The sequence below is a fragment of the Heptranchias perlo genome, unplaced genomic scaffold (genome assembly GCF_035084215.1).
Source record: "Heptranchias perlo isolate sHepPer1 unplaced genomic scaffold, sHepPer1.hap1 HAP1_SCAFFOLD_43, whole genome shotgun sequence".
NCBI classification, from domain to species: domain Eukaryota; kingdom Metazoa; phylum Chordata; class Chondrichthyes; order Hexanchiformes; family Hexanchidae; genus Heptranchias; species Heptranchias perlo.
The window spans coordinates 4,143,508-4,159,184 of record NW_027139442.1 but is presented as its reverse complement, the minus strand read 5'-3'; the positions used below and the strand labels follow the sequence as shown (position 1 = coordinate 4,159,184).

General features: G+C 47.2%; 1 protein-coding gene and 1 non-coding gene across 2 annotated transcripts; both read left to right on the top strand.

Moving 5' to 3' along the window:
• Positions 1-3,822: 3,822 nt before the first annotated feature.
• trnar-ucu (transfer RNA arginine (anticodon UCU)) lies at positions 3,823-3,894 on the top strand. The gene has a single exon. It is a non-coding gene; the product is annotated as a tRNA-Arg (tRNA).
• A 2,300-nt stretch (positions 3,895-6,194) lies between these two features.
• LOC137312389 (zinc finger protein 271-like) lies at positions 6,195-11,207 on the top strand. The gene is made up of 2 exons (XM_067978956.1): positions 6,195-6,261; positions 9,599-11,207. The coding sequence occupies exon 2, from the start codon at positions 9,958-9,960 to the stop codon at positions 11,050-11,052; it is 1,095 nt and encodes a 364-aa protein (XP_067835057.1). The 5' UTR covers positions 6,195-6,261; positions 9,599-9,957; the 3' UTR covers positions 11,053-11,207.
• The last annotated feature ends 4,470 nt before the right edge of the window (positions 11,208-15,677 follow it).

Genomic DNA, 15,677 nt, shown 5'->3' with positions numbered 1-15,677 from the left:
TTACTGATAAAACAGACGCGTGAGGAAGAAGCTGGGGCGGGGCGAGGATATCTCAAACCAATCCTGGAGAAAAAAGGAGGAAAGAGTGAGTCGATGTGTTTGTTGGGATCGTGTAGGATTAATATCTGACAGCACTGGTCCCAGATTAATTTAATCAGATTGAAACTCTCGATTACTGAGAGTAATACCGAACGTCCCTGAGCTGCAAAACAGAATAAAGTACAACAGGCAAGAGAGGGTTAAATGTGGCCCATTGTTTTTGTCACTCTCTGAACTGAGTGTGAGATTAATAGTGTGTCTGCCTCTGGTACAATATCAGTGAGAGATGAGATTGCATCTTTTGTCTCTCCAATTGGATATTTCTGGATTAAACGAAACTTTACAGGTTAGTCTGCAACTGATACTGTGGCACTTTGTCTCTCCGTGTTCTCTCTCACCGTGTCTGTCTTCCTGTCTCCCTCTCTCTGTCTCTATCTGGTGCTGTATATGAATGTGGGATGCTGCTATTGAGCTTGATATGAACACACGGATAGGAAGTGTACGACTGTCAGTGTGTGTTTGTCTCTCTGTAGTGCTGGACATGAAGGTGGGATACTGTCTGACATAAAACAGAGAGAATGTGTTGTCCGGGCCGGGCCGCAGTGTAACCGGGGATGCATTCGGCTTCAGTCCCAGTTCATGGTCATTTCTTTTTCACAGATTCAGGGTGAGAGTCTCGGTGAGACGGTACCACTAGCGGAGAAACTTCGCGTCACAACTCAAACCCCAACACATGAGATTCTGGAAATCAGCTGGAATAAAGTGTTTGTAAACTGCTGAACCCTTCCGGGAGGGGATGTGTGGCGAGATAGAATCGGGGGAGACTGGGACTGAAATGGAAGGAGGCGGGTTGACTTGTTATAGAAGGGACTGTATTTAGGCAGGAATATTACTGACTGTTAATTGTAACGGGGCTTATTTAAAAGCTCCGGGTTTCTGGAAATCCTTGAATATGAAGTCCGAGTCTGTAAGGGTTTGTCCAGAGCGCTGTGTTTCGGTTCTATTATCGATAAACGGTTTGAAATTGGCGGGTGGAGAAAGCTGGAGGTGGAGCTGGAAGATCAGAGGCCGCTCTCTGCTCTGTCTGTCACTCTTTCTCCTCCACTCCCGCCCTCTCTGTTTAATCCCTTACATGGAAGCAACGCGGGTAGTTGGACTCTAAACACGGTTGACAAGTCAACAAGATGAAAGGCGACTGATGTTTCAAATCTCCTGGGCACCAGGTAATTCACTGTCATTTGTTTCTGTACAGAGTTACATTTCAGTGATTCCCCAGTGTGTTTGATGCGTTATTTAAATAATCCAACAAAATATAACAGCAACGGAGCGAAGCGCTGAATCCCACAGATGTAGAAAGGTTAGTCGAACAGTTCTGGTGATGCCTTACGAGCCCAGCATGGCAACTATTTTAAATAAATACAAGAAATCTGGTGATGTGTGGGCTGGGGTTCATAAGTCACCCTTTAAAGTACCGGACTGTGGTCGGTGCCCCGACTCCAGTCCCATTAATACCCCATCTCGTCTACACCGAGACAAAAGAAGCTCAAAGTAACACTGGTCGCATGATATCAGCGTCTCCTTCAGTCAGTAACCAGTCTTTTTACACATTCAGTGGGTGGATCTGAACATGAGCCTTTACATCGAGTTACATCGAAACCAAGGTACAGAAACAGGCCATTCGGCCGAATTGGTCTGTGCTGGTGTTCATGCTCCACGTGAGCCTCCTCCTTCCTTACTTCATCTAACTCTATCACAATACCCTTCTATTCCTTTCTCCCTCATGTCCTTGTCTATCTTCCCCTTAAATGCCCCTATGTTATTTTCCTCAACGACTCCTTGGGTAGCGAGTTCCACATTCTTCCCAATCTTTGGGTAAAGCAGTTTCTCCTGAATTCCATTTGGATTTATTAGCGACTATTTTATATTTATTACCTGAAGTGTTGGACTCCCCACAAGTGGAATCATTTTCCCTGCGTCTCCCCTTTCAAACCTTATCATTATCTTAAAGACTTCTATCAGGTCAACCCTCAGCCTTCTCTTTTCTAGTGAAATGAGCCCCAGCCTGTTCAACATTTCCTGATAAGAATATCCTCTCATTTCTGGTATCACCTTTGTGAATCTTTTTTGCACCTTCTCCAATCCCTCTCCGTCCTTTCTATAACATGGAGACCAGAACTGTGCACAATACTCCAAGTGTGGTCTAACCAAGGTCCCATACAATTTTAACATAACTTCTTTGTTTTCAAATCTATCCCTCTCGAAATGAATCTTAGTGTTTGATTTGTCTTTTATGACCTTATTGAGCTGCGTCGCTACTTCTTGTAATTTTTATATCTGTACCCCTAGATCCCTTTGCTCCTCTATCCCGTTTAGACTCCTATTATCCAAGCAGTGTGTGACCTTCTTATTCTCCATTCTGCAAGTTTATTAATGTCCTCTTGCAATTTGCTACATTCTTCCTTTGTATTAAATACATCCCCCAATTTGGAGTCGTCGACACATTTTGAAATTGTACTTCCGATTCCCGTTTCCAAATTGTCAATGTAAATTGTGAAGAACAGTAGTCCCAGCAACTGGAACATCACTTCCCACCTTTTGCCAGTCTGAGTAGCGACTCTTAACCTCTATTCTCGGTTTTCTGCTTTGTCGCCAGCTTACGATCCATTCTACCACCTGTCCCCTGACTCCACGTGCTCTGAAATTAGCCATGAGTCTACAACGCGAAACCTTATCGAAGGCCTTCGGAAAATCCAAATATATTTAATCTAATGCTTTAAACTTGTATTCAATTTCTGTTCCTTCTTCAAATATTTCAATAAGGTTGGTCCTGTCCTTTGGGATATCAGATTAAATCCTTGCCGCTTTACTTGCTCTTGGAGCTGACAATGCTGGTTTTCTTCGGCAGCAGCACGGCCTTGATATCTGGCGACACCCTGAGCGATGGTCACCCGTCCCAGCAGCTTGTTGAGCTCCTCCTCGTTGTGGATGGCCAGCTGCAGGTGTCTGGGGATGATGCGGGTCTTCGTGTTGTCGTGGGCTACGTTGGCGGCCAGCTCGAGGATTTCAGCCGTCAGATACTCGAGCACAGCAGCCAGATAGAACGGGGCTCCGGCACCCACATTCAGCGGATTTCCACTTTCGCAGGAGCATGTGAACACGGCCCACAGGGAACTACAGTACCGGCCCGGGATGAGCGAGGCTTGGCCTTGGCCCGAGCTTTAACGCCGGTTTTTCCTCTTCCAGACATTTCCACAATCTCACAAATACGTTAATGCAGAATAAAGAACTCTCCTGCTCTCGCCCTTCTTATACCTTCTGGAGGAGTACAGTGGGGGCATTTGTAGTGGGTCTCTCTCAGAGTGTTTACACTGCCCGCTCACCCTCACTGATATTCTATCTTTCAACTGCTGTAATATTGTCCTTTAGCAATATTGCTGGTCTCCCTCCTTTCCCAACTTCTCTGTCCTTTCTAAAGATCTTATAGACTTGAATATTAAGCAGCCAGTCGTGCCCAGCTGGTAGTCCGGTCTCTGTAATCATTTAATGTAATTATTTAACCTCACGAAATGGATGATGCGGCCGAAAAACGTGACGGATTACTGGATAGTGTGTAATTTCCATTGGTTGGGGGGTTTGCGACATCTACTGGGCGGAGACGTGAACTACAAAAGAGCAAGAAATGGTCAGTCGGAAACCGGTTCAAATGAAGAACAAAATACAACCGCTTGCGGTGTCTGTTCAGGGTATGATGCTTATCAACTATTTTATGATGATGGATGGTCAGCGATGGTGGTATAGTGGTGAGCATTGTTGCCTTCTAAGCAATTGATTCGGGTTCGATTCCCGGCCATCGCAATTAAGTGTTCTCATTAGTTTATTTCCTTCAGAAACTCTTAAGTATTGAATTTGATGCAGTTCAGTTGGATATTGTTTCCAAAACATAAACGAGTGTAGGTATAGTAAAATGATTTCAGCCTTCATTTATTTTCCCTATAGAAGGAATAGAGGAAAAACATGCTGGAAATAGTGAGCTGCAAAGGGTCCAATGAGAGTTAGGATGGCAAATGAAATGGTAGCCTTTATTGTAAGGGTTTTGGAATATAAGATTAAGGAGTTCTTGCTGCAATTGCAGTATGAGGAAATATTGTGTAAATTTGGCCTATATTCTGTGGAGATAGAAGAATGAGAGGTGATCTCATTGAAATGTATAACATTCTTAGACGGCTTGACAGGGTAGATGCTGAGAGGCTGATTCCCCTCGCTGGAGAGTCAAGAACTGGAGCTCATAGTCACAAGATAAGGAGTCGGCCATTTACGAGCGATATGAGAAAAATTTCTGCACTCAAAGGGTTATGAATCTTTGGAATTCTATACCCCTGAGGGCTGTGGATGCTCAGTCGTTGAGTCTATTCAAAGCTGAGATCGATAGATTATTGGAATCTCGGGGAATCAAGGGATATGGGCATCGGGTGCGAAAGTGGAGTTGAGGTCGAAGATCAGCCCTTATCTGAATGAATGGCAGAGAGGGCTCGTGGGGCCGTATGGCCTACTCCTGCTCCTATTTCTTACGTTCTTATGTAGAGAGCCTTATATCCAAGTGTGCTGATGACACTGAGTTAGGTGGCACAATTAACATTATAGATTGGAGCAGGAAGTTGCAAAGGGAAATTGACAGATTAAGTGAGTGGGCAAAACTGTGGCAGATGGAGTTCAACGTGGGAAACGTGAGGTCATCCAATTTGGACCATAAAAAGATAGATCAGAGTATTTTCTAAATGCGGAGAAGTTAGGAACTGTGGGGGAGGAGAGAGATTTGTGGACCAAATGCAGAATTCACTAAAAGTGCAAAAAAAAGTTAAAATGGTAATGGAATTTTGATTTTTATCTCAAGGGATCCGGAATAAAAAGGAGTGGAATTTATGTCACAGTTATACGGAGCTCTGGTTAGACCTCATTTAAAGTATTGTATTCAGTTCTGGGCACCGCACCTCTGGCAGGATAAGAACAGATGAAATATGAGCAGCAGGTGACCTTAGGGCCCTTCGAGCCTGCTCCGCCATTCAATCGATCATGGCTGATTTTGTACCTCCACACCACTTTACTGCCCGATCCCCATATCCCTTGATTTCCTTGTCCAAAAATCTATCAAACTCAATCTTGAATACATTAAACGACTGAACATCCACAACCTCTGGGGTGGAGAGAACAGCATCGAGGAAGATAAAGGGAATGAAGTGAAATGTGTCGTACAGTTACATCTCACTACTTCCCTGCAGAGGGATTTGAAAATTTGATGGAAAAGCGTTGGTTGAAAGATCCTTTTGCTTTCGAAAATCCTGAATAAATAATGAAGCTAAACTTGATGCTTGAGCAAGAAAACGAGCTGATGCGACTCACCTGTAAGCACTCTGAAAGCACACCACAAGTCATTCAGTTTGTCATGTTTTTCGATCAGTGTTTTCAAAGAATATCCTCTGTTGAGTAAGATTAGTGTTCTGTTGATGCTGCCGTTCAAAACAACCTACATCTGCGAACTGGGATTTTCGACTCTGACAAAGTTAAAAACAAGAGAAGGAAACCGACTCAACAGTGCACCTGATATGCGTGGAGCGCTTTCATCTTGTGATCCAGATTGGAACGAGATCGTGAACAACAGGCGGACCCACCCGCCACGTTAAATAAGTGAAACTCAACCTGACCGTTTCATTATTGTATTTAAACTGTATTTAAAATGATTTTCAAGGAACGTCGATGTCTAATTTTAGTTATTACTTGAAGTGAAGTGAAGAGCGAGCATGTATTGACCTTTATTGGGATTTGATGAAAACTCCAGTCAGAAGATATTATTGTTTTGGGTCCCTGGGGGAAGTGTTTTTCTTCCACTGGGTCACGAGAAAAAAAGTTTGAAAAACACTGTTCCTCATTGTACGGTCAGTGTCTGTTTAGCAAACCGGCTCTGAATTCCTCAGTCTGTATTTCGAGAAAGGGTTCTGTGCGCGACGCGGGCAATATGAACGGTGACCGACGCACTGCGACTAATGGCGGCCGGAGGCCCCACAATACCCGCGCCCCAGAAACCCCTCTATCTCTCCAAGGTGCTGATTTTCCGCTCAGACTGCGCATGCTCCCGAGGACCGCCGTGCATTCTGGGAACTCATCGCTGCTTTCCTTGTTCGCGAGTCGGACTCGGTGGAAACCGGAGAAGAAACCGGGAAGCGGCGGGTAGGACGGGGGAGGCGCTGGGTGATGGGTGTAATGGACTCCCGGGACCCCCGCCCGCCCGATCCCCCGGGCCCCCCGGCTCTGATTCAGGGCGTGAGCCGCACTCGGTGTTGCTGAGACTCCGCTCAGTGCAAATGCAGGTTGTTGTTGATCTGCTCCCGTTGGCCTCAGCTTTGCCGGTCAGAATCAGCCAGGGACGGTGACTGTGCTGCTCCCAATGGTTGAAATGCCGGCAGCTCGCTGTACAGGATCACAGGTGCAGAATTACCACTTGGCCGGGTACTGGAGGGCAATCAGTGAGTGGGGCCGAAACCCAACATCACGCAGAACCTTCAGGAGAGAAAAGGAGGAAAAATAGATCCTGCAATGAATCTGGATTTCAAACAGCGAGGACGTGTCACGGAGGGAGAGTGTGTGGGACGGGGGAATTCACAGCTTAATAGGGGCAAGGAGGGAGAGTGTGTGGGACGGGGGATTTAAGCTTAATAGGAGCAAGGAGGGATAGTGTGTGGGACGGGGGATTTACATCCCAGTAGGGGCAAGGGGGGAGAGTGTGGGACAGGGGTTTTACAGCTTAATGATGGCAAGGAGGGAGAGTGTAGGTCGGGTGATTTATAGCTCAATAGCGGCAAGGAGGGAGAGTGCGTGGGACGGGGGATTTACAGCTTAATAGGAGCAAGGAGGGAGAGTGTGGGACAGGGGTTTTACAGCATAATGATGGCAAGGAGGGAGAGTGTAGGTCGGGTGATTTATAGCTTAACAGGGGCAAGAAGGGATAGTGTGTGGGACGGGGGATTTATAGCTCAATAGCGGCAAGGATGGAGAGTGCGTGGGACGGGGGATTTACAGCTTAATAGGAGCAAGGAGGTAGAGTGTGGGACGGGGGATTTACAGCTTAATCGGGGCAAGGAGGGAGAGTGTGTGGGACGGGGCATTCACAGCTTAATAGGGGCAAGGAGGGAGAGTGTGTGGGACGGGCCATTCACAGCTTAGGATGGGCAAGGGAGAAAAGAATGCTCCAGAGAAACTAGAACTGTGTGTTCTGAATTTCTATCCTGTATTTATGGTGATGAATTATGTAAATATGAGCACAGATGCGTAGAGGCTTGTATTCTCTTGAATATACAAGATTAAGGACTGATCTAATTGAGGTGTTTAAGATGATTAGAGGTTTTGATAGAGTAGATGGAGATAAACTATTTCCTCTGGTGGGAGAGTCCAGAACAAGGGGGAATCATCTTAAAATTAGAGCTCGGCCATTGAGGGGTGATGTCCGGAAGCAATTGTTCACACAAAGAGTAGTGGAAATCTGGAACTCTCTTCACTCCAAAAAGCTGTTGAGGCTGGGGGTCAATTGTAAATTTGAAAATTGAGTTTGATAGATTTTAGTTTGGCCAAAGTATTGAGGATTCTTATGCCAAGGAGGGTAGATAGAGTTAAGATATAAATCAGCCATGATCTAATTGAATGGCGGAACTGGCTCGTGGGGCTGAATGGCCAACTCCTGTTCCGATGTTCCTAAATGCAGCAATCCGCAATAAGATTGTGGATGGCAAGGGCCTTGCTCACAAGTGAACGGACATCTGGAGGGAGATGCGGTGAGAGCAGGTGACTGGTCAGGGAGTGTCTGTAAATGAAGTAGAAATGGGGACGGTCAGGGAGCGTCTGTCAATGAAGGAGAAATGGTGACTGGTCATGGAGTGTCCGTAAATGAAGGATAAATGGTGACTGGTCATGGAGTGTCTGTCAATGAAGGAAAACTGGTGACAGGTCAGGGAGTGTCTATAAATGAAGGAAGAATGGGGACGGTCAGGGAGTGTCTGTAAATGAAGGAGAAATGCTGACTAGTTAGGGAGTGTCTGTAAATGAAGGAAAAATGGTGACTGGACAGGGATTGTCTCTAAATGAAGGATAAATGGTGACGGGTGAGGAAGTGTCTGCCGATGAAGGAGAAACAGTGAATTATCAGGGAGTGTCTATCAATGAAAGAGAAATGGGGTCAGGTCAGTGAATGTCTGTAAATGAAGAATAAATGGTGATCAGTCAGGGAGTGTCTGCAAATGAAGGAAAAATTGCCTGATTATGGAGTGTCTGTAAATGAAGGAAAAATAGTGTCTGGTTAGGGAGTGTCTATAAATGAAATCGAAATGGTGACAGGTCAGGGCGTGTCTATAAATGAAGGAGGAATGCTGACGGGTCAGGGAGTGTATATAAATGCAGGTGAAATGGCACCTGGTAAGGGAGTATCTATAAATGGGAGAGGACATGGTGACAGGTCAGGGAGTGTCTATAAATGAAGGAGAAATGGTGACGGGATAGGGAGTATCTATAAATGTCGGAGAAATGGTGACAGTTCAGGCAGAGTCTGTAAATGACGGAGAAATTGTGACAGTTCAGGCAGAGTCTGTAAATGATGGAGAAATGGTGACTTGTCAGGCAGCGTTTGTTAATGAAGGAGAAATAGAAACTGGTCAAGGAGTGTCTGTCAATGAAGGAGGAACGGTGATTGGTCCGGGAGTGTCTGTGAATGCAGGAGAAATGTTGACAGGTCAGGTATTGTCTACAAATGAAGAAGAAATAGTGATTGGTTAGGGAGCGTCTATTAATGAAGGAAAATGCTGACTGGTGAGAAAGAGTTTGTAAATGAAGGAGAAATGGCGAACGTTCAGGGAGCGTCTATAAATGAAGGAGAAATGGTGTTTGATCAGGGAGTGTCTGTAAATGAAAGTGAAATGGTGACTGGTCAGTGAGTGTCAGCAAATAAAGGAGCAATTGTGATAGGTCAGGGATAGTCTTTAAATGAAGGAGAAATGGTGACTGGTCAGGGTGATTCCGTCGCCAAATTTTGGAGCTATTACATATGGACTGCTTACAGGCAGCTGTAGGGAGGGACATAGTGTCGAAATGAGGGGCAGACCATATACACACAGCAAGAGTGAACATCTTCAGGAGAGGAGAGGGGAACCAGTGAGTGTAGAACTGAATCCAACCAGAGTCAGCACATTCAGGGGAAGAGAGAGTTGGGAGCAGTGAATGTAGAACTGAACCTAGCCAGAGCAAGCAACTTCAGGGGAGGAGAGGGAATGGAACCAGTGAGTGTAGAACTGAAACCAGTCCGAGTCGGGATCTTGAAGACAGAAAAATTAAATAGAAGGAAAATTGTTGCAAGTGATGCGATGGGTTTGCGTTTCAGCAGATGGAGGAGGGTGAGTGTGCGGGACGGGGATTTACAGTCTGGAGGAATGAGCGGGTAGAATGTTCCATAGAAACTAGAATTGCCTGTTCTGAATTTCAATCCCGTATTCACAGTGAGGACTTTTGTTATCTCCTTTTACAGGGTATTCGAAGGGGAGGATTTGCAGACGAGAAACTCAAACCAAACATCACGTCAAGATCTGACAGTCACTCTATTCACCAGCCCCTGAAGATTATCGGCCTTAAAATATAGGAGAAATGTTGATCTGTTCCATCCGTGGGAAAAGATTTCAAACATCACTGTGACTGGAATAGCAGCGAAACACACACACCCGAGTGAGAGTGTTCCAGTGCACTGACTGTGGAAAGAAATTTAACCAGTTACACAGCCTGAAAAAACATCGTACCATTCACAGTGGGGAGAAACCAGACAAATGTTCTCTTTGCAGACGAGACTTGAACTGATCGTCCAACCTGGAGAGACACGAGGACGCCCGCACCATGGAGAAACCGTGGAAATGTGGGGACTGTGGGAGGGGATTCAGTTACTCGTCCCGGCTGCAAACTCATCGACACAGACACACTGGGGAGAGGCCGTTCACCTGCTCCGTGTGTGGGAAGGGATTCACTCAGTCATCCCACCTCATTGAACATCAACTTGTTCACACTGATAAGAGACTTTTGAAATGTTCTGCCTGTGAGAAGAGCTTTAAAAGAAAAAGTGATCTGCTGACACACCAACGCATTCACAGTGGGGAGAGGCCGTTCACCTGCTCCGTGTGTGGGAAGGGATTCATTCAGTCATCCAACCGGCTGACACACCAGCGAATTCACACTGGGGAGAGGCCGTTCACCTGCTCCGTGTGTGGGAGCGGATTCACTCAATCTTCCCACCTCATTGAACATCAACTTGTTCACACTGATAAGTGTCTTTTTAAATGTTCTGTCTGTGAGAAGAGCTTTAAAAGAAAAAGTGATCTGCTGACACACCAACGTAATCACACTGGGGAGAGGCCGTTCATCTGCTCCGTGTGTGGGAAGGGATTTACTCGGTCATCCAGCCTACTGACACACCAGCGAGTCCACACTGGGGAGATGCCGTTCACCTGCTCTGTGTTTGGGAAGCGATTCACTCGATCATCCCACCTCCTGAGACATCAGCAAGTTCACATCGGGGAGAGGCCATTCACCTGCTCCCTGTGCGGGAAGGGATTCGCTCAGTCATCCACCCTGCTGACACACCAGCGAGTTCACACTGGGGAGAGGCCGTTCACCTGCTCCGTGTGTGGGAAGAGCTTCACTCAGTCATCCACCCTGCTGACACACCAACGAGTTCACACTGGGGAGAGGCCATTCACCTGCTCTGTGTGTGGGAAGGAATTCACTTGTTCATCCGGCCTCATTGAACACCAACTTGTTCACACTGATAAGAGACCCTTTAAATGTTCTAACTGTGAGAAGAGCTTTAAAAGAACATGTGATCTGATGAGACATGAACGTATTCACATTGAGGAGATTCCGATCACCTGTTCCGTGTGTGGGATGGGATTCACTCAGTCATCCCACCTGCTGAGTCACCAGCGGGTTCACATTTGACTGCAGGAGTTGGATTCTGCTGTTATTGCTGTATCCAGGACTAAACCACGTTCATTCTGACAGTTGGAGTTTGTTTCTGATGTTAATGACCCCCTTTAACTGGGCTGCAGTTTAGTATTCTGTACAAGTGTCAAATAAATCAGCTTTCTTTTAAACACAGTGTTTTTGACCTTCATATCTCGATGATAAAAGAAACAGTTGGAGGACTTATGACGACGTGAGTGGAATACATCTTCGTACTGAGCTCCTCCACCTTTTTAAGAGATGGATCTTCAAGATATCCAAGTCTGACAGGACATAAAATTCTATTATATCACAGGGTCCAGTTCAATCAGCCTGAGCAGGTTTCCACTCACCTTGTGTGAAAAAGAGCTTCCTGATTTCAATCCTAGACGCCCTAGCTCTAAATTTAAGGTTATGTCCTCTTGTTCTGGATTCCCCCACCAGAGAAAATAGTTTCTGTTTCTACCACTTCGAATCCCTTTATCATTTTAAATCCCTGGATCAGATCACCCTTCAAACTTCTAAACTGAAAGGAATGCAAAACCAAGTTTATGCAACCGGTCCTCATAATTGAACACTTCAATGCCCAGTATCATTCTGGTGAATCTGCACTGTCCCCCCTCCAAGGCCAATATATCCTTGGTGAGGATCAGTACTCCAGATGGGCTCTGACCAAGGCTCTGTAGAACTGAAGCATCACTTCCTTCCCTTTGTATTCCAACACTGGAGATAAAGGCCATTAGTCTGTGGTTGCTTTTTGCATCTGTGCACTAGCATTTAGTGATTTGTGTCCATGGACACCCAAATCCCTTTGCTCCTTCACCATTCGCAGTCTCTCACTTTAAGAAAATACTCCAATGTTACCTTTTTGCATCCAAAGTGAATGATCTCACACTTCCCCACATTGAACTCCATCTGCCACAGTTTGTCCATTCACTTAAACTTTCCCTTTGTAACTTTCTGCTCCCATCTACACAACTTACTGTGCCTCATAACTTAGTGTCATCTGGAAACTTGGATCTACAACTCTCTATTCCTTCATCCAATTTATTGACAAATATGGTGAAAAGCTGAGGCCCCAGTACAGATCCATGGGGACACCACTAGTCATATCCCGCCAATCAAAGAAAATTCCCTTTCTCCTTACTCTTTTCTCCGACCTTCCAACCAATTGCAACCCAAGTCACAAGGTCACTTTCAATTTTGTGCCTTTTATTTATTCCATTAATCTCTTGTGCTGAACCTTTTCAAATGCATTCTGTAAGTCCATATAGAAAACCTTCATAGACAATCCCCTGTCCACCTTGTTAGTTTCCTCAACAAATCCAACGAAGTTAGTCAGATATGACCTGCCCTTCACAAATCCAAGTTGACTCTCTTTGACCAGCTCATTTTTTTTCTCATGATAGATTTCAGTTAGTTCCCCACAACCGACGTTAAAATGACAAGTCTGTATTGTCCTGGTTTCTCCCTCCTTCCTTTCTTAAATAAACGGAGTGACATTTTCAACATTCATATCCAAAGGCACAATTCCTGAGTCTGGAGAGCTTTGGGAAATTATGACGAATGCATCTGCAATTTCTCCACCTGTTTCCTTTAAAACTCTGGGGTGGAAACAGTCACATCCTGGAGATTTCATTCTTAGTTTGTAGTTATTTATTTATCTGACTGTGTATAACAGGACTGAGTGTCCCAGCACTGAGTGTGTGTATAACAGGACTGAATGTCCCAGCACTGACTGTGTCGACAACAGGACTGAATGTCCCAGCACTGACTGTGTCTATAACAGGACTGAGTGTCCCAGCACTGACTGTGTGTATAACAGGACTGAATGTCCCAGCACTGACTGTGTCTACAACAGGACTGAATGTCCCAGCACTGACTGTGTCTATAACAGGACTGAGTGTCTTAGCACTGACTCTGTATATAACAGGACTGAGTGTCCCAGCACTGACTGTGTCTATAACAGGACTGAGTGTCTTAGCACTGACTCTGTATATAACAGGACTGAGTGTCCCAGCACTGACTGTGTGTTATACAGGACTGAGAGTCCGAGCACTGAGGGTGGCGAGACATGCGGTTGTCGGTGGAGATTAAATCGGTTGCAGGGGATTACAGAGATAGGGAGAGGGTGAGGGCCATGGAGGGATTTGAACACGAGGATTGTAGGGCTGGAAGAGGTTGCAGAGATAGGGAGGGGGTGAGGGCCATCGAGGGATTTGAACACGAGGATGAGAATTTTAAAGTCGAGGCATTGCCACACCGGGAGCCAATGTAATAGAACACGAACAGAGCAAGACACACACAGAGGTCTCACAACCGAGCATGAACGGTCTCAAGGACCACCTCCCTCCCGGGGTCACGATACCTCCATCGCGGGTTCGTGGTCACACCATCCCGGGGTCGCGGTCCCTCCGTCCCTGGGGTCGCGGTCCCTCCGTCCCTGGGGTCGCGGTACCTCCGTCCCTGGGGTCGCGGTCCCTCCATCCCGGGTTCACGGCCCCTCCCTCCCGGGGTCGCGTTCCCTCCATCCCCGGGTCTCAGTCCCACCGTTCGAGGGTCTCGGTCCCTCCATCCCGGGGTCTCAGTCCCACCGTTCCAGGGTCTCGGTCCTTCCATCCCGGGTTCACGGCCCCTCCCTCCCGGGGTCGCGTTCCCTCCGTCCGCGGGGTCACAGTGCCTCCATCCCTGGGGTCGCAGTTCCTCCATCCCGGGGTCGACGCCCCGCTGTCCCAGGATCGCGATCCCACCATCCCGGGGTCACAGTCCCTCCATCCCTGGGGTCGCAGTTCCTCCATCCCGGGGTCGACGCCCCGCTGTCCCAGGATCGCGGTCCAACCATCCCGGGGTCGCGGTTCCTCCATCCCCGGGTCTCAGTCCCACCGTTCGAGGGTCTCGGTCCCTCCATCCCGGGGTCTCAGTCCCACCGTTCCAGGGTCTCGGTCCCTCCATCCCGGGGTCTCCGTCCCTCCTTCACGGGGTCTCGGTCCCACCGTCCCGGGGTCTCGGTCCCTCCGTCCCGGGGGTTGCGACCCCATTAACGCCGATCGGGCCTGAAGTCGGAGGAGCTGTTGCCCGGGCCGGCCTCACGGCGCCATTCCAAGGCCCCGGGGCCCAGGCCAGTTCCAAATGCCGACCCTCCCTCTGTCGGTCTCGAGCCCGCCCACAGCAGCGGCCATCCGACCGCCGACCCGAGGCCGCCATCATCATCCTCCCGGGACGCGCCTGTTGCTGAAGGAACGCGGCATAGGGACCGCGCGGCGCATGCGCGGCGTCCCTCGGGCCGGAGATGCATGTGCTCATCGCGATGACAGCGCGCAAAGGTGAGAGACGGTGCCGCGTGTCACGTGATAGGAGGAGTCAGCCCAGGACGAAGGCGGGCGGAGGTGAGGGCTGTCAATCAAAGGGCCCGGAGTCAGCACTCACTGCGCACAGGGTTTGGAGAATTTGTTCAAAAAATAAAAATAGAAATGTACAAAAAAGTGGATAAATTGCAAATTCAATAAGCTGAATTAAAAACAGAAATGTCCAAAATCACATAAGGCTAATGGTCTGGGTCCTCCTGCCTCTCTCAGTCTTCTCTACCTGGGGCACAGGATGAGCAGAATGCTTGAATCTATATTTTTTAATGCAGAGTGCGCTGGATGTATGGAATGGACCAGCAAGGGAGGCAGTGGGGCCTGATTGTATCAGCAAATTCCACAGAGTTGGGAAAGTACCTGATAGCGGTACCTAGGGATATGACAGCCTAGAAATTGGGATCTTTCATTCATTTTTTACACTTGTGCACTTAATTTTATTGATTGGTGCACCTGGACACCCAAACCCCTCTGCTCCTCCACAGTCCCCAGTTTCTCACCCTTAAGAAAACACTCCCTATTTCTCACCTGATGCCTGCAATAAATGATATTTGTATAACTTCCAACATCTTTACGATTCGGGTCGGTTTCCACTCTTCAGTGTCCAATAAGAAGAGAAATAGTGAGACTGGAACTTTATTTAATATTTCAAAATATACTTTATTTCATAAAATTCATGAATACACACAGTTCAATGTAAATATTACAATTACAATTCAAAACAAATACAATACACATCATACGATTCCATTATTACAAGTCAAAACACAGTAAATATCTTCTAACACATGCTGTACAATACAAGGTGGGATAGCCTTACACGTTTGCCTTTCCCAATAAAGCCTTTGTGTAGGCCGCACCTCGCTTCAGTGTGCACCTCAGCATGAAATACTGGACCTTGGATTGTGCCAGTGGCCAACACTTGGCCGCGGACAGTTCCCTCGGCAGGAAGACCAGCAAGTTTCGGGGGAACAAAGGGCCTCCTTGACCGAATTGATGGTCTTCCAGCAGCTGTTGATATCTGTCTCGTTGTGCATCTTGGACAACTGCCCATAGAGGACAGCGACCTGTGTTACCGAGCTGTTGGGGATGAACTCCTCTTCGACACCACGGTCTCGGGGTCCAGTCTCCGTTGGGTGGGTTATCAGCTTCTACCCGAATACACGGATCCATTCGCCCACATTCATGTTAGTGTTTGGCAAACACTGTCTGATGTCTTTCACACACCTGTCGAACCTTGGGGTCAGAGACGTAGGGGGTAAT

What these genes read in the sequence shown, in the direction of transcription:
- LOC137312389 (XM_067978956.1), top strand. Translation starts at nt 9,958, where the DNA reads ATGGAGAAACCGTGGAAATGTGGGGACTGTGGGAGGGGATTCAGTTAC.